The 25,945-nt window shown below is 41.1% G+C and overlaps 3 protein-coding genes across 13 annotated transcripts in view; 1 reads left to right on the plus strand and 2 right to left on the minus strand.

Annotated features, from left to right (window-relative positions):
- The window catches only part of LOC129653290 (torsin-1A-interacting protein 2), a 40,783-nt gene extending 16,517 nt beyond the window's left edge, over positions 1-24,266 (minus strand). The window contains exon 1 of one of the 5 annotated variants that reach the window (XM_055582839.1): positions 24,126-24,266. The gene's annotated coding sequence lies outside the window, so the exon portion shown is untranslated. Of the gene's footprint in view, positions 1-18,527; positions 18,667-19,603; positions 19,843-24,125 lie in introns of those variants that run through there. The other 4 variants (XM_055582843.1, XM_055582844.1, XM_055582838.1 and 1 more) reach the window with 4 other exon arrangements.
- On the minus strand, positions 2,997-24,264 carry LOC129653291 (torsin-1A-interacting protein 2). 6 transcript variants are annotated; one of them, XM_055582848.1, is made up of 3 exons: positions 24,126-24,264; positions 6,751-6,844; positions 2,997-5,613 (listed from the first exon to the last, which is right to left on the minus strand). In XM_055582848.1, exon 3 carries the CDS (start codon positions 4,947-4,949, stop codon positions 4,554-4,556), a length of 396 nt encoding a protein of 131 aa, XP_055438823.1. In that variant the 5' UTR covers positions 4,950-5,613; positions 6,751-6,844; positions 24,126-24,264; the 3' UTR covers positions 2,997-4,553. The 6 variants fall into 6 exon arrangements, with proteins under 6 accessions (XP_055438823.1, XP_055438821.1, XP_055438822.1 ...); XM_055582846.1 differs by lacking the exon at positions 24,126-24,264 and adding an exon at positions 18,528-18,666; XM_055582847.1 differs by lacking the exon at positions 24,126-24,264 and adding an exon at positions 18,335-18,442.
- The window catches only part of TOR1AIP1 (torsin 1A interacting protein 1), a 47,778-nt gene continuing 45,421 nt past the window's right edge, over positions 23,589-25,945 (plus strand). The window contains exon 1 of one of the 2 annotated variants that reach the window (XM_055582836.1): positions 23,589-24,288. In XM_055582836.1, the coding sequence (XP_055438811.1) occupies positions 23,808-24,288 (481 nt within the window). In that variant the 5' untranslated portion in view covers positions 23,589-23,807. The remainder of the gene's footprint in view (positions 24,289-25,945) is intronic. The other variant, XM_055582837.1, reaches the window with a different exon arrangement.

Here is a 25,945-nt window from a genome sequence, read left to right on the forward strand (position 1 = left end):
GTTTAGGATTATTTGTTCTATTTCTGTGAAAAATGTCATGGGTAATTTGATAAGGAATCACATTACATTTTGTAGACTGCTTTGCTTTGGGTAGTATGGCCATTTTAACAATATTAATTCTTCCAATCCAAGAGCACAGGACATCTTTCCTATGTTAATATATTTTAGATCTGGGTGCATAGGTGAATACTATTTTCAGCACTTTTCTATAAAATGACTGATGTTAATAAATTTTTTAAATGAGTAATAAAATGTAATGTATTAGCTTCTGTGAGGAAAAGTTAAGAATCAAAACGAAAAACCTGTAAGGGTTAACTCTGAGCCCACACACAGGGAACTTATGTTACAAAGGCACACTTCAACAATAGTTTCCTATGCATTTTGTCACAACCAGCTGAGAGGAGACAGAACAAAGGAAAGCTACTCTCAAGAATAAAACTGGGGCTGGGAGAGCAGTAGGACCTTACCCAACCTCTATTCCATCCTGGGAACTTCAGTCTTACGATGTATGGACTTAGTATTCCTTCTATTTTACAGATGAGGAAATTGAGACAGAGAAAGGCTAAGAATCTTACCCAAGAACCCACAAGTAGTAGAGGCAGTTAGGATTTGAACTCAGGTGATCTGAACTCAGGTATTCTGACTGTGGGACCCTAGCTGTTAACCATGATACTAAACAACAACAAAAATAAAACCCCATAGTAAACCTACTACAAGGCACTCCAAATCTAGGTTTGAATTGTGACTCGAGCACCTATGACCTGGGTAAATTTACACACATTCAACTTTTCTCTAATTGCTTTTTTAGCATTGTGTAAAGTCTCAAGTGATAATAAATCATATAATAAGTTATATCTACCACAATTAGGACTATAAATGGGCCTTAAAAAAGTGACAAGGATCTGCCTTGGGTCATTCATCCCTCTAAGCCTCTTAATCTTCATCTCAGACCACTGAATCACACAACTACAGGCTCAGCCTCAGTTATAAGATAAATCTTGTCCTTCATCAGAAAAGACCTAAGAAATTTTTGATAATTTAGCATCCAGTTCTAACAGCTGGCCTTAATCCTTATTCTAAAACTGAGACTCTATCTTATCCCTAGTTCTAACTTTTGCCTCATTCTCTTATACCTCTCATCCTAAAGACTTACTGTGCTGATAGACATGTATCACATTTAAACCTCACAACAGTATGAAGTAGGTATTATTACACAACTTATTTCACAGATGAAACTGGACAAAAAAGGTTAAAATGCCCAAGCTCATTTAATAATGTCAGAATTAGAAGACAAACTCAGGTCAGCTGGCTGCAAGGCCATTATTTTTCCTCTGTAACAAGCAGTTTTTAAGCTGTGTTCCAAAGACTGCATTGGCTCAAGGGCTGCCAGGGGAGACTCCAGAAATAGAGGGATGTGGCTCTCAACTCACTTTTACAGACACGTGTATTATGATTGCCACCTACCCTTGGATGTCATGGAATTCTTTCTTGCATGTGTGCTTGCCTGGACTATGTTCTGCTACAACTTAGAGATGAATCTTAATTCAGTCACCCACAACCCAAGATAGCCTTCTCTTTAGTACTTTCCATTAAATTTCTCCTCCTAGGTCTGCATTAAAGTAACAGATAGTAGTTCTGGAAGTCATTTTAGAAATGGCCACCATTACATGTAAGTAATATTATCAACTCTCCCAGAGGATGGAAGTAGAGCTTAATATGGCTTACATCATCCTAAACAGTGGATCATCTGTCATAAGAATTAATTTTAGGAATACACTTATACTTTCAAATTCATTATTCATAACCATGAATATTTAAAATAGTCTGCAATGTTTTAAACCCAGTGAAGTCCTACTAAAGACCTAAGTTGAAAAGCTATGAAGTTTTCTAAATTTTCTCCCTTGCTCCATTTTATGACCTCTACCACACGATGTTATTTCTGAGAGCTGACCATATCGGGTATGTGATAATAATCATGTATGAAGGCAAAGTACCCTTCTTAATGTAATATTAAAATTAGTATTTTTGATTCCTTTCTCTTGCCCATATACTCACAAAGTTTATGACGACACCCTACAGAACTATTTAAGGGCGACAATAGAGCCCTCCCCACAAACAGTTGAGAAAAATGTGACTAAGTTATGACCTGAAATATCAGCAGAGTCCTTCAGTCTGCTATGAAACTTCTTTATATGTCACTGGCAAAGTACAATAACTACCACTATCTTACAGTATTATGAGTACTCTTGGTTCCTAGTCTTTTAAGCTAGGTAACTAAGTATGATGGATATGCTGCTATGGTATTTTTCAAGGTATGGTTCATAGAGCATCTGCATAAGAATCTTCTGAGGCACTATTTATAAAATGTAGATTCCTGGGCCCCATAAGAAACCTTGGAAATCAAAACTTCTGTAAGATCAGGAAATTTGCATTTCTGACAAGCTCACCGAGGCACTGACTTGAAACTCAACTGTATAAATCCATTTAATGTCCTACTATTTAAGAATGAGATTGGTTAAAACAAAAACAAAAGGACCTTTCTCTAGTCTCTAAGTGAAGTCGCTCAGTCGTGTCCAACTCTTTGAGACCCCATGGACTAACCTACCAGGCTTCTCCGTCCATGGGATTTTCCAGGCAAGAATACTGGAGGGGGTTGCCACTTCCTTCTCCAGGGGATCTTCCCGACCCATGGATCGAACCCAGGTCTCCCGCATTGCAGGCAGATTCTTTACCCTCTGAGCCACCAGGGAAGCCACTATTTAAGAATGAGATTTGTTAAAACAAAAACAAAAGGACCTTTCTCTATTCTCCTGAATTGAACATAAGCAGTGTTTTTTGGTGTGTGTCTAAAAAAGTTTAGGAGACAGTAATATTGACTATAATACCATCCTCAAAAGCAATACCTCAAAGTAAATTTTCACTTTTTAGATAAAGCTTTAGGATAGTGTAGTTCTTAACCAAGGATTAATAATCAACTAATTAGTCTTCACTCAGTATAGCAGTCCACACACAATTTATTCAGCAATAGAACAGAAGAGAACGTCAATCATGACAGACATAAGGCAGATACAGGGTAGATCTCTGGGGTACATTCTTTATACAGACTAACAAATGACTTTTAACAACATGTGGCAGGCATGATTTGTTGCATACCAACAGCCATTCATTCCTCACTTCTTCCTAGAAGAGCCCTGATTTTATTAGGGGAGATAATGTGTCCTACCCAGGCAATGTCAACTCCATTCCCCTCTGTCAGGTTTCCAGGCTCCCTTGTGAATCAAGGATGTAAGGGAAAATCCCTGATGTAATGAGATGTAAGGAAAAATCTGAGGGACTTTTGAGAGAAAGATTTTCTTCCCAAATAAAAAATAGAGACTTGAAAGGACAAAGCTTTTTGCTCCCCACTTCCAGTCTTTGAGAGAGATTGAAATGTCTGGAGCAGCAACAAGCTATACTGCACTCACTGAGAAAACCATGAGGACAAAAAGCCAATACAATAAGGATCCCAGAGGGGAAAGACAGAAAGAACCTGGGACCTTGAGAACATTGTTGAGTTGCTACATAAGCAATGGATTATTTAGCATCTTAAGTGGAATTTTTAAATTGTTAAGTGGACTCTGAGATGTTTTCAGCTGCTTTTTCCAAGTTTCTTAACTCAAACTCTGGTTCCATGATTCTTATGAACAAGTGAAGGCCAGAATGAGGCCAATGTCAGGTAAGTCCTTCTTAGTTCCAAGAAAAATGCTTCCCCTAAACTGTTCATTATCTATACGGAGTCAAGTTTGATAACTCCTTCTGTCACCTAGCTCCTAATACAGGTACTTTTCCATTTCCAGAGGAGGACATTCTAAGTTCAGTCACCACAAAGACAGGATAGTCTTTGCTTATGTAGAGCCAAGTAACTAGATAGTGGCATTTCTGCATATTATTCTGTAACCTATATAGGTGTTGCCTGATTGAATGTGGTTTCTCTGACAGTGACCAGTTAATAATGTCAAAGCCACACTGAGGATAAACCAAATAGAGCCAATGATGAATGTTTGGTTAGATATGAATAAATCTTATATATATATATATATAGTTATCACTGATTAATATATAAGAAGTGGAATTTAGAACAATATAGATCCTTATTAAATGTCTAATTGTTTTACTGGAATAATCTAGAATTCAGCTACAAGGATGCTTTCCCACAAAAGTTATTACTAGAATATAATTAAAGTACACACAGTATGAGGCTTCTCCTCAGGACTACCTTGTCATAATAACATCAATGATTAGGCTGTGGAGATTTTTAGGAAGAGCAAGCTAATTCCAAAACATAGGAAATATGGATTAGTCAGGTTCCAGAGGAACAGTCGGGCTTGGACTACTAATTAAATTCATGCTGAACAAGAGATGCATAGACCCTGGAAGCAGATCCAACAATTTAAGCAGTTTCCCAAAGCAGTGACAGTCTGAATCAGATTTAAAAAGGAGTCATTTTTCCATCTTCCTTGGGCTACTAGTACAAAAATCCTCTAGAGTCTCCAAGATCTTGACTGTTTAAGAAGTTATTTGCTTTGGCCAAGTTTTTTGTTTAAGGTTTTGTCTGTCCTCGTCAGGATTAACTGTAGTGCAGGGTTAAAACCAGCAACTCTAGAATCATGTATTCTTTTTCTAACCAGTGGAGGACCCAGAAGAAATGGGTGGCAAGCTTTTTCAAAGGTCCACCTGGTAAGATTTTGAGGAGCCCACTCAAGTGGGAAAGACCAAGGAAGAACAAGGCTTCTATTAGCAGGATTATCAGGATAACACTCAGGGCAATAATCAGCTCTGTTAATACGGTCTAAGAAGACTTGGTAACATTCATTCTCAACCAGTTCAGTTTGGTACAACCAGTGCCCTAGTTCTAAACTAGGGAACCACTGCTGCCCACAGTCAGGGCAATGTGAATTATCTGAGAACATTGGGACCTGGAGAGACAACACAGAAAGCAAATGTAACAGTAAGAGGCAACAATGATAATAAAGAGAGAGACCCAAGTAACCAGACCTATTACAATTTTGGTTTAGCACTTTCTGAGTCCAACCACCATTACTTGGAGAGGGTAAAAGTTGGCTTGCACCTCCGTGCAATTCTTCAAGATTTCGTTGTCTATTTTTCACTCACTTGTAGCCAGTCTCCAAACTCAGGGACTGATCCAGTCTATGTTATCAGTCACTACTAGCAGCACAGATGTCACAACAGCTCCTTTAAATCTCAGCTTCTTAAGAAAAGACAGGGTTCTAGTCTAAGTTACTTTTTCTTGTGTGTTATCAGCTGGTGGTATTTGCAGAGGCACTTGGCTTACTCTGCTTTGCTGGTAAGTTATTATGTCTGTTTGGTGAAACAGAAGCTGACAGTCCAATGAGTCTTTGGTGGGTGCTGGCACTCTTGCCGCTGTAATACAAATACCCAAGTCTTAAGGCCTTAGCACTTTATAGCGATGTAGAGGGGTCAGGAAAACTTGGCAGTGTCCTCTTGAGCGTGGATCCAATGAAGTCTTTCTTGGGAGGACCTTAATCAGGACCCAGTCACAGGGAAGTAGCTGCTGCTGAGTTGGTTGAACGGTTCTGGGAATGCTTCACATACCTGTAAATAATAAAACTTCAGACAACTCATATGGGCTTTGAGTTGCTCACAATATCATTAGAAACATGCATTTGGAAATCATTTGGGTCAGTCAAGGTGCATAAGAATTGTCTCATGGGACTCCCCATGACAACTTTACATGGGTTCAAACCAACTTATCTGTTGGGAGTTATTCTTATGCTCGACTGGGCAACAGGGAAGATTTTAGTTCATTTAAGATTTGTACTAGTCTCATTTACTATGTATTTATTTTTCCTACTCCTTTTGCACTCTGGGAATAATACGGTCTGTATAATCATATACATGGTAAAACTTTGAGACTTCTTTTATCTGTCTTCCATGAAATGGGTGCCATATATATAGTATTACCATAATGGGTGGGATAATGTTAACAATGGTGACAGTCTTCTAAAACAGACTTCAATGCAAGGAAAACCTTACAAAATTATTAGATAATATTCTTAACAACCAAGCATAGAACGTTGGGTGAAATCCTTTTGAAGGCTGGAAAAGAAACCATAAGGGACATGCCTCACTGCCCACATCCATCTTTATAGGCTTATACACATTTAAGTAAACTTAAATTAAGTTAAACTTAAATTAAGGCCAAGTCCTGAACTATTCTTGGGACATATATAGTAAATCAGTTGGGATTGAGAGACACTTTCACCATCTTTGCACTCCTTCATGACCTTTAAATGTAACAAGTAAACAAGGTGGGGAAAAGTAGGATGTGCTGAACAGTAGAGAGCCACCTACAGTGTGCCACAGATCATCAGAATATAGCCTGCCTTTCTCCAGCAATTTTTTTGTGATTGAGGCCTGATTTTGTGAGAGCACTAAGGAACACTGGGGAAGATGGGTGTCCCATTTACACAGGGTTAAAACTGTATAAAGATAGAGCCTGAAAAGCAGAGGCAGTTATAGCCTTAGCTGTGATCAGCCAAAGCATTTTCCTTGAAGAGCCACCTCTGACAGGGCTGCAACACGGAGCGAATATTTTGGTGGGGGCTCCAGACGGGGTGAGACAGAACCAGAGTTGATACACTGATGTGTTTTATGAGGTTAGGTGACAATGTGTGAAGGCTACCAATCCAGCCTCTCAGGCAAGAGTGAACACAAAATAGGATTTCTGACCTTTGTGGTGAAAACACAGGGTACAGCAGATCGCCCTGAGGGTCTGCTGTCAGGAGCCACTACAGTAGAAGTTTCACTTGCTGAATCAGGAAATCTTGGGTACATGAAAGAGATGATGAATAAAACCCACATTACTGTGGGGTTTAACACAGAAGTTAGTGGTAAAGTTATATGACTAAGTTTGATGTTGAAAAGATATAGAATTCTGGAATTTTTAGAGTAAAAAGGGGAAACTCAATTAAAACCACAAGATACCATATTTCATTTCCACCAGACTGGCAAAAATTAACAAGTTTGACAATGTGGGCTCTATACACCCTAGGCAAGACTTCCCCTCCACCGTGACTCCACATCTCTGTATAGCAGAGTCAAGAAGTCCTAAAGCTCCAAATGCTCAGAATAAATCCACCCTTCTCCCAACCTTCGTTTCTCCAACTTCAAGAGTTAAGAAAGCACTAGAGCTCCCAGTGCTTATATGTTAAGTGCTTAACTTCTATGCAGAGTACATGATGAGAAACGCTGGGCTGGATGAAGCACAAGCTGAAATCAAGACTGCTAGGAGAAATATCAATAAGCTCAGATACGCAGATGACACCACCCCTAGGGCAGAAAGCGAAGAACTAAAGAGCCTCTTGATGAAAGTGAAAGAGGAGAGTGAAAAAGTTGGCTTAAAACTCAACATTCAGAAAACTACTAAGATCATGGCATCTGGTCCCATCACTTCATGGCAAATAGATGGGGAAACAATGAAAACAGTGAGAGACTTTATATTTGGGGGCTTCAAAATCACTGCAGATGGTGACTGAAGCCATGAAATTAAAAGACGCTTGCTCCTTGAAAGAAAAGTTATGAACAACCTAGACAGCATATTAAAAAGCAGTGACATTACTTTACCAACAAAGGTCCGTCTAGTCAAAGCTATGGTTTTTCCAGTAGTCATGTATGGATGTGAGAGTTGATTATAAAGAAAGCTGAGCACCAAAGTATTGATACTTTTGAACTGTGGTATTGGAGAAGACTTTTGAGAGTCCCTTGGACTGCAAGGAGATTCAACCAGTCAATCCTAAAGGAAATCAGTCCTGAATATTCATTGGAAGGACTGATGCTGAAGCTAAAACTCCAATAGTTTGGCCACCTGATGTGAAGAGCTGACTCATTGGAAAAGACCCCGATACTGGGAAAGATTGAGGGCCGGAGGAGAAGAGGATGACAGAGGATGAGATGGTTGGATGGCATCACTGACTCAATGGACATGAGTTTGAGTAAACTCTGGGAGTTGGTGATGGGCAGGGAGGCCTGGCGTGCTGCAGTCCTTGGGCTCGCAAAGAGTCGGACACGACTGAGCAACTGAACTGAACTGAGAGCTCCAAGTATTCCTGAACCAAGAGAACTCTAGTGTTCCATGTGTTCCAGACAAAACCGACCCTCCCTTGGTCCTCAAGCCACTACAGGTAAGCGGGGAGTTAAAAGGGGGCTCCAAAGCACTAAATGCTCAGAACAAGATCACGTACTACCAGCCTCCTAACTCATTCCCAGCCTTATCACCGGAAGAGTGAAGAAGCCTTCCCCAAAATACTCCTGGCAAGATTCTCAAACCTTCCCGCTTCTCGCCCTCACAACTTCACTATCATTATCTGCTTGAAAATATGAGGACCAACTAATCCCATCAAACCTGTACCTCTGTTTATGTCATCACCACATGGAGCCCAAAGCTTCCTGATTATACTTCATCCCCTTAGTCTCTAATCTCCTATGGCTCTGAGCACAGTGAGACAATATTCCCTCTCCTTCTTTACTATTCCTCCCCATAAAACATGTACCATTTTGATATATTAAATATATATCAGAGAACATAGAGTAACTTGAATTCTTATACCCTAATGACAGGAACATAAATTAGTATAACCATTGGCGTTTCCTGTAACTCAGTAACTCCACTCTCAGGTAACTACCCTAGAGAAAATTACATGTTTATTTAAAAACATGAATTAAAATATTCATGGTAGTTCTCTGTAGAATAGCAAAATAACAGCTAAAATGTCCACAAACAGTAGAATGGCTAAAAAAAAACCTGACATTCTTATAAAAAGCATATACTCACTCTCTCTTATGTAATAGTTTCCATTTACATAGTTTCAATATATTGCTTAGGAATAAATATGCAATAAAGCTAAAAAAGAAAAGATAAGCACAAGGATAATGACTACCTTTGATAGGAGAGGGAAGAAGATGGGGTCAGGAAAGGCATGCAGAGTATTTCAAAGATAATTATAAACATTTTTTCTTTGAATGGTTGGAGGTACATGAATGGTCACAGTATCACAAATCCTAACAATTTACATAACCTCTACTTGGTATTTTATTTTATTTTCTATTTCTATCTTCATTTTTGTATTTTAAATAATTTTTACTGGAGTACAGTTGATTTACAAGGTTAAGTTTCTGCTGTACAGCAAAGTGAATCAGTTATACTTAAACATATATGCACTCTTTAGAGCAGAGAAAAAATAGGAGTGGGCTAGAAAAACAGATTAATAGGCAAAACCAAACTTTCACACCGTGGACAAGATCAGCAGCAATTATTCTGTTCAGAGGCAAGGTGGGTGACTGAGGAAGAGGAACCCTATAGAAAGACACAGAGCTGTGTCTACAAGCAACTATCTCTTTCTAGAAACAAGGTAAAAGAAAATATAATATTGTAAATCAACTATTTGTTGTTGTTGTTCAGTCACTCAGTCATGTCTGACTCTTTGCAACCCCACAGACTATAGCCCGCCAGGCTCCTCTGTCCATGAGATTCTCCAGGAAAGAATACTGGAGTGGGTTGCCATGCTCTCCTCCTGCGGATCTCCCCAACCCAGGGATCTAAGCCAGGTCTCCCACATTGCAGGTGGATTCTTTATTGTCTGAGTAACCAGGGAAGCCCAAGAATATTGGGAGTGGGTAGCCTATCCTGTCTCCAGAGGATCCTCCCGACCCAGGAATCGAACCAGTGTCTCCTGCATCGAAGGCAGATTCTTTACCAGCTGAGCTACCTGGGAAGCCCTACCTAATGTTAATTAATGGAATTAATTTCTCCATTAGCTACCTAATGGAAAGCAAAGTTTATCTTGGCATATTCTATAAAGGCACGCATCTCTTTGCAGCACTTTGTTTTTTCATATGGTGCCTTTGTGCATATTAGAAAAGAAGCACTCTCCTTCCAGGCAAGATGAGGCCCAAAGAACCTCAATTGGCCTCACCTGGCCAAGCATTCAACAGTAATCCTCCATCTGTGAAATAATAATCCTTTTTTTTTTTTCCTGGCCACACAGCACGGCAAGTAGGGATCTTAGTTCTGCACCAGGGATGCGCCCCCTGCAGTGGAAGCAGGGATCCTCCGCATCCTAAGATTCAAACAACCACAGACTATGCAGTACCATACTATTTATCGTTGAAAAAATCTGCATGTAAGTTGACCCACACAATTCAAACTGTATTGTTCAAAAGTCAACTGTACACACATTTTGATTCCCAAAGGAACCTGAAATGGTTCAGAACCATTGAGCAGGAATGGCTCCTAATCATTTCACTATCAAAGGCAATTTTTATTCGTAGGCTCGCCCCTCAGATCTCACTTTGGAAGGATGCCAGAACAACTACCATTCTTGTAATGATGTCATTTTCACATTTTATTAATTAGACGTGTAACTCTGCCAGTCAGAACTTCTAATAAAACAAGTGAAAAACCAGTGTTAATAGCCCTGGTTTAGAAATTTTCAATACTTTAAATTAGAGATAATATTCAAAGCACCTGTAACAAAGTTGGAAAGAGACATTCTGGATTTGTTTCCTTTCTCAACACCACTAGCTTAAGTCAGAAGTGGTTGATTTGAGGTGAATATATGATAACCATTTTCACATGCATGCAGTCACATGTGACCCTTTGTGACCCCCATGGACTGTAGCCCACCAGGCTTCTCTGTCCGTGGAATTCTCCAGGCAAGAATACTGAAGTGGGTTGCCATTTCCTCCTCTAGGGGATCTTTCAGACCCAGAGATCAAACCCACATCTTTACCACTGTGCATCATTAGGCTTGTAGAAATGCTGAAAGTACCCAGGGAACAACCAGTACTCGACTGATTACTGTATCGTTTAAGTTACTGAGGAAACCACCATGTACTAGGCACAATGCTAAATATTATAAATACAAAGAGAAAAAAACCGTACAGAACTTCTAGATGTCCAGGGAATCCAGAGTGGAACCAATGCTTTAGGTAAAGGTCTTATAAGGGCTTTTGAAAGTGAAGTCGCTCAGTCACGTCTGACTCTGCGACCCCACGGACTGTAGCCTACCAGGATCCTCCGTCCATGGGCTTTTCAAGGCAAAAGTACTGGAGGGGTTGCCATTTCCTACTTCAGGGGTTCTTCCCGACCCAGGGACCGAACCCGGGTCTCCTGCACTGTAGGCAGATGCTTTTAGTGTCTGAGCCACCAGGGTGGGTTTTAAGGGCTTTTGCTGCTGCTGCTGCTAAGTCGCTTCAGTCGTGTCTGACTCTGTGCGACCCCAGAGACGGCAGCCCACCAGGCTCCCCCGTCCCTGGGATTCTCCAGGCAAGAACACTGGAGTGGGTTGCCATTTCCTTCTCCAATGCATGAAAGTGAAAAGTGAAAGTGAAAGCGCTCAGTCGTGTCCGACTCTTAGCGACCCCATGGACTGCAGCCTACCAGGCTCCTCCGTCCATGGGATTCTCCAGGCAAGAGTACTGGAGTGGGTTGCCATTGCCTTCTCCATTAAGGGCTTTTAGATGGATGTAAAAAGATTACCTATAGAAATCACAGAAAATTATGGAAGGCCCACAGAAGAAGTTGGAATGTTTTTATTTTCAAGAACCTTCCAGCCAACAATAGTGGGCAAAAAACAAAGTTTAAAAGGCTTCTTTACCACATAAACTCTATATGGTCATGCTATATAAGTGGGGGATTCAATCCAGGATCACCCAGAGATACCAAAATACACGGAGGGATGAACACTCCAGTCCCTTACATAAAATGGCATAGAATTTCATATAACTTATGCACATCTCAAGATTACTTACGATACCTTATACAAAGTAAATTCTAAGTAAATAGCTGCCAGAGCACAGCAAGTTCAAGTTTTGCTTTTTGGAACTTTCTGGAATTTTTTTTCACAAATATTTTCTATTCATGGTTGGTTGAATCCACAGACATGGGACTTGTAGATACAGAAGACCAACACTACAAAAGAAAAACACAAATCAAAATTTTTTTTTTTTTTTTTACTGCACTGTGAGGCTTAGTTCCCCAACCAGAAACTGAACCTGGGCCATGGCAGTGAATGTGCCCAGTTCTAACCACTGGACTACCAGGGATCTCCCTAAGTCAAAATTTTTGTGTGTGAGATGTTTTCTGCAGCTTTATTAGAGGAAAATTTAGAAAACAGCACTTTAACATCAAAATAGAAAATGCAGTTCTATTTAAACCAGTGAAATTTACATCTACTAAAAAGTGGCAGCTCCATATATATTAAATAATCATCTCTAAATATTGTGAGTCTATATCAAGAATCACTATTTCCTGAATGCATGTTAGTTAGCCAGCTTAAAGCTGCCTTTGAAAGACAAAAACCACCTTATTCTTTTTAGGCTGCATAATATGTTTCAGATTGAGTAGAGTTGGGGCGACTTCTCCAGGCAAATATATCAGTTCAGCCAAGTCCTCATATAATACATAAAACCAAAAGATAGACACAGAAAAAATACAAATGCTCTAAATTTTCTTGAGTTTCCATTTTAAATATTTTCTTCCATGGAATATTTTATTCTAAAGTTAATCAATAATCAAAACTATTTTTTGTATGAGACAGTTTCTCTAGAAGTCTCATGCATGTGTGCTCTGTCATGTCTGACTCTCTGTGACTCCATGGGCCGTAGCCCATGAGGCTCCTCTATCCATGGAATTAACTGGCAAGAATAGTGGCGTGTGTTGCCATTTCCTACTCCAGGGTATCTTCCCCTATAACTCTCACATATAAAGTGAAATCTCAAAAGCTTCTTATTTCATTAACCAGTTCTAAATTTAGATTTGAGAGTTAAGAAGTAAGGCTTCCCAAGTAAAGTGGTAAAGAATCTGCCTGCCAATGCAGGAGACGCAAGAGGTGCCTCAATCCCTGGGTTGGGAAGATCCCTTGGAGGAAGAAATGCAACCGGCTCCAGTATTCTTGCCTGAAAAAATTCCATGGACAGAGGAGCCTGGTGGGCTACATTTCAAGGGGTCCCAAAGAGTCGAATACGACTGAGCAACTGAGCACACACAGCACAGATTAAAAAGTATGAAAAAAAAGAATTCCTCTTCTTTTTAAATTCACATAATCTAAAATAATTCTTTGCTTAAAATATATTATGAAAATACATGCTCCTTAAAGAAGTTTTCAGTCTGTTTTGTGAGGAATTACTTTTAATTTGGCAAAGTCTTGAGATCACAGAGAGAAGGCACACTCCAGCACTATTTGGCACACACACTATTCCCTCTTCGAAAGAAGATAAGCTGAACAAAAAATATCCTGAGTCACACAGGAATTGACACAAAGAGAATTCCCCTGGTGGTCCAGTGGTTAGGACTCTGAGCTCTTAATGCCGAGGACCAGGGTTCAATCCCTGGTTGGGGAACTAAGATCCCACAAGCCTCGAGAGGTACAGTCCAAAAAAAAAAAAAAGTGAAGAACTGACAAACTTAACAGGTGTGTTTGTGCATTGCTGGCATTCCACAAAGGGGAACAACTGGTTTAGACACTTACTGGTGCATTTCAATCTACTTTGCCCTAATGGACACGAGTCCATGGTTCAATTCTGCCTACAGTTTCAATTTAACACACTAGGAGCCAAACTTTTAAAAGTTAATTCGTAGTTTTCAATAGTGAGACCTGGTAGAGCTAAGGTTACATATTTCTGAATGTGTACCAGCAATCTGGGTTTCCCTGGTGGATCAGTGATGAAGAATCCACCTGCCAATGCGGAAGACTTCCTGGGTCAGGAAGATCCCCTAGAGAAGGAAAAGGCAACCCACTCCAGTATTCTTGCCTGGAGAATTCCATGGACAGAGGAACCTGGCAGGCTCGTCCATGGAATCCCAAAAGAGTTAGATTAACTGAACAACAACCAACACTACGCATGTCTGTGTTGAGAACTAAGTACCTAAGTCTTGCCCCCTCCTCTGTACCATATCCATTGTCATAATAAGTTAGGATTACTATAATCACAAATTAAAGTTATTTCCCAGTGTTTTCCCTAGGTAGTACTTATCTGATATTTTTAAAAGGCAAGTTGAGAAAGTACTAAACACTAAAAACAAAAAGCACTCCACTTACTTCCCTAGGGAACTGTTTCTTTTCAAGGGCCTGGAGCAGTTCAGATATATACCTTTCTTGAATACAGAAAGTCTTCTTTTCCTTCTTACCCTTTGTTCTGCTCCCTCCCAACTCCTCTGATTTGTATCTCAGGTTTAGGATGACTTATGTAGAGGCAAAAAGCAAAGGTTCAGAGAGTGGGCTATGATTCCAACAGTGGGCAGCACAACTGATTCCCAGTGTCAGTTCAACTCCACTGATCATCTTTAGTATCTACATGAAGCCAGCACGTTTTTATTAAACATTTTATTTTGAGCTAATTTTATATCTATTATAAAACCAAGACATTAACATGGTACAAGTCAATTAACTACAGACTGTTAGAATTCTGCCAGTTTCTCCACTAATGTTCCTTTTCTGTTCCATGGTTCAATCTGGGATCCCTCATTGCATTTAGTTGTTTATTCTCCTGAGTCTCCAATCTGTGAGTTTCTGTCATTATCTTTTGTGACTTTTCACGGTCTTTGCAACCTTGATACTTATGAAAAATATTAGTTGGTTACTTTGTAGAATGTCCCTCAATTTGTGTTTATGTTTTCCCATGAGTAGAAAAAAAGGCACTGGCACCCCACTCCAGTACTCTTGCCTGGAAAATCCCATGGACCGAGGAGCCTGGTAGGTTGCAGTCCATGGGGTCGCTAAGAGTCGGACATGACTGAGTGACTTCACTTCCACTTTTCACTTTCATGCATTGGAGAAGGAAATGGCAACCCACCCCAGTGTTCTTGCCTGGAGGATCCCAGGGATAGGAGCCTGGTGGGCTGCTGTCTATGGAGTTGAACCGAGTCGGACACCACTGAAGCGACTGAGTAGCAGCAGCAGCATGAGTAGAAAGATAAAGAGATTATGCATTTTGGGCAAGAATAATACCAAAGAAATGATGTGTTTCTAAGTGCATCACATCACTGGGTTCATGATATCCATAAGCCTTATTTCTGTGGAGATTTTAACCTTGGTCAGTTGGTTATCATGGTATCTCCACTGTCAAGTTACTAATAATTATCTTGGGGAGACACTCTGAGACTGCACAAATAGCCTGTATTTCCTCAAACTTTCACCTACCAGCATTACAGGCACATTTTGTTTGCAATAATTACTATGCTGCTGTTTTGCCTAATAGTGATTTTCTATTTCCTTCTTGCCATGTTTATTTATTGGAATTCTTCTGTAAGAAAGAGCTGTCCCTTCTTGAATCCTATTTATGTACTCAGCTATGTCAATATGGACTTGTGGCCACTTATTCTATGAGTTAAAATCCAGTACTACCATTATGCATTCTATTACTCAAGTTGTTCCAACTTTGGCAATCAGGAGGAGCTCCTTCAAGTCACTCTTGTGTTTTTTCAACGAGCTCCCAAACCATTTTGAGCATCTCCTTAATTTCCAGCACCACAAAATGTTTCAGGCTCCTCTTATATTTTCCCTGCCCATGTCCTAGATTCAAGAGCTTCCCTCCCTGCCAAAAAAGTCCTGGTTCCTTTTATTAGAGGATAGTGTTTTAAAACAGGAGCTGGGTGCTCAATGCTACTGAGGTTTCACTATCAGGCCAACAATTTGGACAACCACCACTAATATTTGTTTCCTTACTAAACTCATTAGCTGGAAATCATTAGCATCACCTGGGAACTTATTAGAAATGTAAATTCTTGGGCCCCACCCTAGACTGATTAGATCAGAGACTTTGAGGGTGTACAGGAATCTGTGTTAAGAGGCTCACCAGATGATTCTGATGCTCCTTATAAAGTTTAAAAAACACTTATAAACACTGTTTTAGTGAAGAAAAGGTAGCTCTCTTTCACTAGAAACCATATTTACTTTATGATGTTTATCTCTAATATAAAAAAAAGGGAAAATTTAGTCTTAATAACTTGTCTGGTGTATAAATCATATTTTTTACTGCCACAACTATTAAAACTATAGGTGAATGCCTCAACTGTGAAGATACTAAACACCTCCCTACTCCTGTTTTCCTAAACATTTTTTTTTACATGTGGTGGTCATGGTTGTTGTAAGGTACAAATACTGTTTGTTGTTTTTACACAAAGAAGTTTTAAGTCAGCCTCCAGGATCATCTCCTGCATACACATACAACTTGACATCCATATAGTGACTCTATAAATAGGAAAGACTGGCAGCACAGTCCCCTAAAGTCAGACTGCCTAGGCCTGAATGACTACTCCAGCACCTGCCTTGGTGAACTCTTCCCTGTTTCTCTGATTTTCTTAACAACCACAAAATAGAATAACATTACCTACATGAAAGAAGCATTATGAGTGTTAAAGAGATAATGTGCGGTCCTTACCACAAAATAAGTCTCAGAAAATGTTTATTATTAGTCTAACTAAGTGAAAGTGCAACTAGACAGTTACTTTTCGGACTGAGGAAAACAAGTGGAAACTGTGCTAAAGGAAAGTTCTGCTCTTGCATCACTAGTAGATCAGAGAGGCAGAACCAGAAAGCTCTATTTGTATAATTAAGACAAAACCTTCAGAAGTTTACAAACTAATGTCTTAAACTTGCCTATTTGCAAAAATGTTATTTACATTATGTATATCCATGAACGGATGCTAAGAAGAGTATATAAAAATTTTAAACTTTTGATTTGTTGAGGTAGTGGAATTACAGGTAAATTTTCCTCCACTCTATTTTGATTATCAGAACCATATGCCACTTATTTTAATATTAGTAAAGAGAAAATTAGCCCAATTGGCAATAACTGATTCCACTTAGGTTCTTAAACTATCCCATTTAATGTTCCAAACAACTCTAAAATCTCTGCTTTCATGGGCTCAGAGTGATAAAGTAATCTGCCCAAGTTACAAAGTGACAGGACAGGAATTTAAATTCAGCTGTGACTCCCAAGTCTATGCTCATAACCAATGTGGGAGCCATCTTTCTTTACTCATAAGTGCTTAATTTGCTGTCCAAAACCTACGATAAAGTATAATCAGTGTACTGAATTATCTCTTGCTGGGCATAATAGTCATAAAATATTGACTAGCAATGAAATTTTAACACAATTAAGTTTCTAAATGCAAAATGAGAAACAGCATAAAGCATACCAAGCTTCTCTGAGCAAACTTTCCTTCAGGAAATTCAAGTTTCACTTCAGAGGAATGTGGATTCTCATTCAGTTTTCAAAACTACTTCCATGGCAAAGATAGATTACATACAAGGCACTGTATATTATTAAAATACCCAATAACCCCCAAATAATTAGATAAATTCTTGTAACTTTATTTGTGAATTACAGATGCTCTCAGGCTAGTATTATCTCTACATAAGTTAAAAAAAAAACAAGTGAAATACTGTTTAAATGAGTCATTTATGGTTTACATGATAAACCAGAAGCAAAACTGGTAATCAAGTTCTGGACTCTGCGTTCAGTATAAAAAATATTGCTGAGGAGAGGCTTTCAAAGTTTTCAAAGCAAAAGCCAGTTTTCCAAACTATTCTAATCCACATAAAAGATTCCAGGAACATTTTCAGTTCCTCTACCATTAAGTTCCTTTTAAAATTATTTTCCACTGGCCAGTTACATACTAATCCTGTGCTTGAAAAACAAAACTGAACTGATATGGAGAACAGTCACAGCCCTAACTCTCAACAAACAGACACAATGAAGGAATCTCTTATAGAGATCCAAAATAAAATGTTTTAGAACCTTAAGAGAGGTAAAATTGAAATAAAAACAGTGTATTGAATCAGATTAAGATAACTGATTTTTGTATCTTGTGTATAAAATCTTTCAATTAAGCACTACTGATTAAGCAGTACATTTTTTTGAAGGAACGAAAAGGGGATAACCTTTCTCACCGGGTATGAAATACAATTGGGAATACATATATAATATGTAATGAATTGGTAATTGCAGGGTCTCATTAAAACTTCAAACTTTGCTCCTTTTAGCACCATTAAGGCTGATTTTCTTAATAACCACAAAATAGAATAACACCACCTACATGAAAGAAGCATTATGAGTGTTAACGAGTGAGGAGTTGGGGAGTGAGGGGCGGCCGGGGCACTATCTTACAAGGATGAAGACGACGAATGACGGAATCCAGTCAAACACGGAGGTAAGGGAGTAACCAACACCTGCACTGGTCGATTTCCCGTTTACATTTGAACCTTAGAGGAATTCTGCTTCTCGTCTGTCCAAACCAAACATTTATTCTCACCTTCCTGTGTTTAATGTTTACGCGATTCTCTCTTTTTCATTCCAAAACAAAAATATACCTCCAACCTGCTCCGTTTAAGGTTTTTGCGGTAAGGAGGTGGGGGTGGGGAGGGATCTTTTCTGAAAGATATTTAAAAAGAAGGTATCAGATCAAATATTAAAACATGGGAAAGTTGTACACACATTTTACTTACAATGTCTAGCGAGGTTTTAAAACGTCGACTGTCAACGTCAGGAGAGCCTTTCGAGCGTTCTTTCTGCTTCACGACGCGGGGCTGCACCCCTCGGACGCCGCCGAACTGAACGTCGCCCCGTCCCTGCCCACGTGATGGCGACCTCCGCGGGGAGGGTAGGCGCCCGCGGAATGCCGGGACTGGTAGGCGCCGGCCCCTCCCCCTCCTCCCCCAGGCGTCACCCCCGGCTCCACTCCCCCGGCCAGCCGGCGGCGGGGCGGGAAGCTGGAGGCGTGGGGAGTGCAGAGACAGAACCGCAAAGCCTCCCAGCGTTCTCGCAGTTTGAAGTTCTGGGAGTTTTCTCGCAGTTCTGGGAGTTTTCTCGCGCTGCTCTCTGACCCGAAGGCAGACATCTCTGCAACATATTGGAGGGCCCTGGAGTTGGTGAATGGCCAGAGAAGCCTGGCGCAGCCCTTGGGGCCGCAAAGCGTCGGACACGACTGAGCGACGGAACTGAACTGAGCTGAGCCCTTAAAAAGACCTAAAGCTCACAGGCTTGAGGAACCAATGGAACCAACGCAGTGAGCGGCACTAGCCAATGATAATGGCAAGCACCAATCAGGCTTGATTTGGAAACCGATTGCCACCTTTATGAGGTGCGTGTCCCCATGTTAAATGCGGACAACGCTATATACATACCTCATAAGGTGGTTGTGAGTAAATGAGATAATGAACAAAAGTGTCGGCTAAATGGATAAAAGATCTGTTTTCTTGATCTATTAATTTTATAAAAATGAAAATTGAGAGATGGAAAGCAGTTTACCCAAGAACACATAACTGGTTAAGGGCAACTGTCAAGTCAGTCAAAGTCCTGTTCCTGAACTGGGCCATTCAAGACAACAGAGAAGAAATCTGCTCACATAAATCTCACTTCCCCTTTCCTAATTTTTTCCTATAAAACTCCTGACCAACGTACTATTTTACTTACATTGATTTGTTGTCTGACTCCCATAGAATATACAATCCTAGAAGGAAAAGAGGGTTGTCTTTGGTCTATTCTTTTCTGCTATATCCCCAGCACTTAGAATAGGGTTTACCTAGTACACAGCACCGGAGAAGGCGATGGCACCCAACTCCAGTACTCTTGCCTGGAAAATCCCCTGGACGGAGGAGCCTGGTGGGCTGCAGCCCATGGGGTCTCGAAGAGTCGCACGCGACTGAGCGAATTCCCTTTCACTTTTCACTTTCCTGCATTGGAGAAGGAAATGGCAACCCACTCCAGTGTTCTTGCCTGGAGAATCCCAGGGACAGGGAAGCCTGGTGGGCGGCCGTCTATGGGGTCACACAGTCGGACATGACTGAAGTGACTTAGCAGCAGTAGCAGCAGCAGTACACAGCACAAGCTCAAAATTTTATTGGGTTAATGATTCTTCATGTAAATAACATTTTTTTGGTGTCTTCAACCATCCTTTTTTGGCAGAAGTTGCAGGATTTGGGAACATTTTTGGAAGTTTAATTGCAATTTCGAATTTAACAAAGAATGGAAGGCCATTTATTGTTGTCACTTCATTTCCAGCAAGACATTTTCATTTATATTGTCTTCAAAATATTTTTTCTATCACTTGTGAGAATGGGGAATAAATGCAGCTGGCTACCATGTCTTTACTTCCTCTTATTTAATATTTTAATCTTTTTATTAAAAATAACAATGTTACCTTTTTCTACTAAGATATAACCCCAAAGTTATTTTTCTGACCAAAACTATGAATACTATGTACAATGAATTGATAAATGCTTTCTCACTACATAACAGGATTTCTGCTTACCCTGAACTAAACACTCCAGGAGATAGTGGAGGACAGAGGAGCCTGGCTGCTGGAGTCCATAGGGTTGCAAAGAGTCGGACATGACTTAGCAACGGAACAGCAAACAAAAAACTCATGTACAAAAATTATCTTATTAAAATAGCTGCTTTACTTAGAAATCCAGTGTCAAGAACATTAGATTTCTAGACTGAGGCCTAATAGGTATTTAAATCAATGCCAATATATAATTGGCATTATAATTTTGTATATATCTGTCTTCCCTAATATATGGCAAATTCCCTCAGGGTAAAAAATACTCTTAATTGAATTCATATATTTATTAAGTATCTATTCTGTTTCAACACAGATGTTTAATAAATACATGAATTAATGAGTCTATTCTTTGTTCTTGGAGAAGGCAATGGCACCCCACTCCAGTACTCTTGCTTGGAAAATCCCATGGACAGAGGAGCCTGTTAGGCTGCAATCCATGGGGTCACTAACAGTTAGACACTCGCTAACAGTCGGACACTGAGCGACTTCACTTTCACTTTTCACTTTCATGCATTGGAGAAGGAAATGGCAGCCCACTCCAGTGTTCTTGCCTGGAGAATCCCAGGGACGGGGGAGCCTGGTGGGCTGCCATCTATGGGGTCGCACAGAGTCGGACACTACTGAAGTGACTTAGCATAGCATAGCATCCTTTGTTCTAATCATTTCTTCTCTTGTTCTCTTTCAATTCATTGAATTCCTCCACAGATCTCAAACTCCCACAATAACTGTTTAACATTCAGAGCTCATGCTTCCTCTTGGTATTAGCAGTCCAGCAGTTCCCTTATGATATTAGCGGAGTCTACCGTCTCTATAATGTCACCTCTTTTGTGCCACCCTTGGGTTTGGAAAACATCTACAGCAGAATATCTGGTTCGACAAGGGTTTAGCTTTACCTCACAGTTGGTAATGAAAGTTGGTTATTTGTCAGGTTGCTAAGTGTGGGAGGCACGTATGGCAGAACTAGGATTATGTACCCTTATTACCTAGACAAAAGAGGGAAAACCCTAAAAAAATGTATGTTTTAATGCTAAAGTTACTATTCCTCTGATCCTGTGTCAAGCTCATGATTTTGAAAACCATTCCTAAGTTCTTCAAGCATTTTTAATTACAAGATGACACCATGATGCTAGTGGTAAAGAACCCGCCTGCCAATGCAGAAGACATAAACATGCAGCTTCAATGCCTGGGTCGGGAAGATCCCCTGGAGGAGGGCATGGCAACCACTCCAGTATTCTTGCCTGGAGAATCCCATGGACAGAGGACCTGGTGGGCTACAGTCTGTGGGCCTGCAGTCTGGGACAGGACTGAAGCAAATTAGCAGCAATAATACATGTACTAATGTATTGCATCTCCTGTCTTTTTAATACATCCCCCCAAATCTGTTTAACAATCTGTATCCAAGTTTCTATATAGTTAACTGTCCTGGTAACTGTTTTAAAGAGCTTCTTAATATTTGTATTAATATTACCACTATAATATGAATTTTATTAGTACTACTTGTATAAAGTTTTATATCCTTTAATCTATTATATCCTTGAATCTATTGTATCTTTTCATCTATTATAGTACTTTTCCTGTTACATATTAATAGAGTAATATTATAGGGACCTTATAAAGCAGTAGTTAAAACCAGTAAAAGCCCGGTATTAATCAAGTATCAACACTTCTCAGCATTTTGTCAGAGAAAAGTCTCACAAATTTTCCAAATATACTAACTCAGGCTGAGAAGGGAGAACATGCTTTTAATTTTCCCTAAGATAAAAGATTCTTTAAAAAGTAGCATCTCTCATGTTGCTATTTCTACAGTTTCTTTGGCTATATTGTATATAATTAAAAAAAAACACACACACAAAAAACAGAAAACTAAACGAGAGCTTCCATCAAGCAAAAACCTAGGTGATTCTAAAGCATGTAATTACTCGTGTCTGTGACCAAATTTATGGACTATTAGTTAAAACACGACATCGTTAAGATTTCATTAAAATGAAATAAGTGCCCAGTTTGGACAATGAGTTGCTCAAAAACATTCTAAAGTGATTTTAAATACTTGAAACAGTAAACACCTTTGTGGCTCAGCTGGTAAAGAATATGCCCACAATACGGGAGACCTGGGTTCGAATCCTGATTGGGAAGATCCCCTGGAGAAGGGAAAGACTAACTCTAGTATTCTGGCCTGGAGAATTCCACGGACTGTACACCATGGGGTCCCAAAGCGTCGGACATGACTGAGCGCCTTTCACTTCACTTCAAAATTTTCAGGCCCATTCACTCTAACTGCTATCCAAACTGCAAATTTTTAAATCTAGTCACTAAAATCAATTATAGAAAATCGTCCGAGAAGGGTGTGTGTATGTGAAGGCAAGATTAACCGATTTTTCAATAACATTCCCTCAGTGTGTCTAACTTTAGATATTTGCAGATTTTCCACATCTGCAAATACGGTACACAGAAGTGAAACAAATGGCTTTGTCATGCTTATTCAGTAAACTAAACGCAGAAAAAACCCTGTATCAAACGCAGTATATCAAGTCATGCTCAGAATCAAAGTGAAAATAATGGATCACAACTGAAAATTACAGTGCTGTCTTTAATCAAAGTATTTGTTGATTTCTCACTCCATAACACAGCACTAACAAAGTCTCTGAACAGTGTTGCTGAAGTAGAGCCTTTATACGAAATCAGGAGTAATACTGGTTGCTGCGTACATTTTGTAAATGGAAATCCACCCAAGTAAGCCTGTAAATCCGATTTCGTACACTCAACAAGTGACTTTTAAAACCTAAAACTGGTAAACTGCCTTCCCAAGGAACTTGAAACTAAAATTTTCTCCAGGGAAAGATGACACCTGCGAATATGTCTTATCAGCCCTGCAAAGGGACACTTGGAAAGGTACGGCGAAGGCAGGAGTCGATCAAAAAGGCTGCGGGAAAACTGCGCAACAGCCTGGGGCTGAGGAGCGAAACCTCCACCCGCGTTTCACTCCGCCTTTCCCAGCTACGCTGTGCTGGGGGCCCGACCGAACGCCTCTTGCGAGCAGGCAGCAGTTGCCAGGAGCAGCTGGACTTTGGACCGGCAATTTGCCCAGCCACTTGTGCCTTCTCCGTCTTCCCTCCCTCCCTCCCCGAAGGCCGAGGACAGCGACGCCTCCTCGCGCTTCTCCTCCTCTTTGGCGCCTTCAGCCAGGAGGCGGGAGTGACCCGCGGCAGCTGACCCAGCACAGGCACTGCCTCTCCCACAGCCCTCGGAGCACACCATGGGCCCAGAGGCCGGTTTGCAGCACAGCAGCGACGACGCAGGCGGCAGCCCCGGCGACGCTCAACTGCCTCCCTGACCGCCGACACCACCGCCCTACACCCCCGAAAAACGATCGCCACCAACGGCAGGAGACTCTTAAGGGCACCGCAAAACACCTTCGCGATCGACTCAAGATACGTCAACAACTATGGCAGGCGAGGGGCAGCGGGCGGAGCCGGAGAGAGAAGGATGGGCGCTGTACGTCACGCCCAGGGCTCCGCTACGGGAGGGAAGGCCCCGGCTCGCCCCTCAAAATGGCGGCAACGGAGACGTGCCTGCGTACGGAACTCCTACGCCGTCGCGCCACGGCCGGCGGGAAGTGAGGTTCTCAGAAGAGCCGCCCGAAGTGTACGGCGACTTCGAGCCCCGGGCGGCCAAAGAAAAGGCCCGGGTGGGAAGACAGATTCCGCTAGAAAGGTTCCGGCCCGATTCGGCGAAAGAGGAAGTGAGAGAAAGCGCCTATTACCTTCGGTCTCGACAGCGAAGGCAGCCCCGACTCCACGAAGCCGAGGAGATGCAGACGCGGAGAGCTACTCGCCTCCAGCAGCAGCCGCACTCGTCGCCGCCTCCGCTACGACCCTCTCCGGTTACGACCAGAAGAGGATTACGGGACTCCCATTCATCCGAAGGTGAGACAGTCGGAGGTAACGGTGTCAGCCGCGAGTCAGGGAGGGAGTGCCGTGGGCGGGTACCCGTGAAGGGTGTGCGCTCCCTGGGCGGGCGTGTGCCTGCCTTGAGCTCATCCCCTCTGAGCTTCTCCGGGATGGACGTGAGCCCCCTCCTCCGGGCCGCCCCGTCGGCTGGCGGGAAGGTGGCAGGGCGGGGGCGCCGGAAGGAAAGGCGGTCGTGCGTAGTGACCTGAGCAGAGTCGAGGAGCCGCGTGCTTCCCTGGGCATCAATTTAGAGGTGTCAGGAAATTGCCTCTTTTCTGCAGGCCTGCACTTCGGGGCGGCGAGTTAGGCAAAAGGCAGGACACTGAATCACTCAGAGTTCAGTTTCACATCGGTTTCATATCGGTTCTCTCTACCCTGCGGATGTTTCTGCCTAAGCCACTTCCATTTCCTCCTTTAACTCCGAGACCAGAAGCCCTTCAATGAGATTTTTGGTCCTCATCTAATCTTCCAGTCTTTCCCCGTCACTATCCAGGACGGGAGAAAGTAAGGGGAATTTCGTGAGTGGCCGTTTTGAGGACTAGCGTAGTTGATGAATTGATTTGAGATCCCACCCACATGTTTACACTGAAATGGGGTCAAGGCAGTCATCCTGAACCTGAAGCTTCCGTGTGTGATAAACTTGAACTGATCGATCTGTCTCTAGTGTGGTGCTCTCTGCCAGAAATTCGCATGTTGGGGACCGTCAGTGTAACCTCAGTAGTTAAGTAGTAGCGTGACAAAGCAAGACTTTAATTAGTTTTCATCTAAATGGGCCACAGGGTTACTGACAAAGTGATTGTGTAGTCTTAGGAAAGGCACAGATGAATCAACGCCGGTAATGCATCCTTTGCCACACTGCCCCTTCTTCCCCATCTAACACTGAGTCACAGATGGAGTTTCATGTTGGCTCCAGGTAGGGCACCTATGAGGTAAAACCAAGGGGTTTGAATCATAATGGGATTACATAGTTGGTGATCGACCATTGGTGGATATGATGAAGAGGAGGTGGATTTTCAATTTAGAGCTGGGTAATAGACTGCACATTGCCTGCTGATGCCTAAAATGCGGACACAGTAGAAGTGTTGATGATTTTGGAAATTATGTTAAAGATATGTGAGTTACTGTTGGGAGTAGCAATGCAAGACCGTTTAACCCCTATACATGTTTTATCTCTCTTTTAAGATTATAAACTTGTGAAGACAAAGATCCTACATATATATTTGAGGGACCATGGTATACTTCAGTGTTTATCTTCTTTCTATATCTCCAGTAGCTAGAAGAATGCTTTGGAAGGCAAAGGGAATATGCTAAGTTGTATTGACTCTTCCACACAGGCCGATGCAAATGTATAAGCTAGTTGTTTTTTTTTTTTTTAAACACACAAAGGATTTACTTCTATTTTTAGTAAATCTATGAGAATCTACATGTTTTTCAGTCTTCCTCTTTAGTCCATCTTTTAAATTTTCTAGAGTAATATTTCTATATTTATTTTGTAAAGCATCATTGGTGAGTAGTTTATTTTTATGTTGTCCTAAAGAGTAGCTCTTACTAGTTCAATTCCCAAGTTTTGGTAAACCTAATTTTTTGTTGTTTAGTGTCCCCTAAGTCGTGTCTGACTCTTTTTGCCACCCTA

This window comes from Bubalus kerabau, chromosome 5 (genome assembly GCF_029407905.1).
Source record: "Bubalus kerabau isolate K-KA32 ecotype Philippines breed swamp buffalo chromosome 5, PCC_UOA_SB_1v2, whole genome shotgun sequence".
Classification (NCBI taxonomy): Eukaryota; Metazoa; Chordata; class Mammalia; order Artiodactyla; family Bovidae; genus Bubalus; species Bubalus kerabau.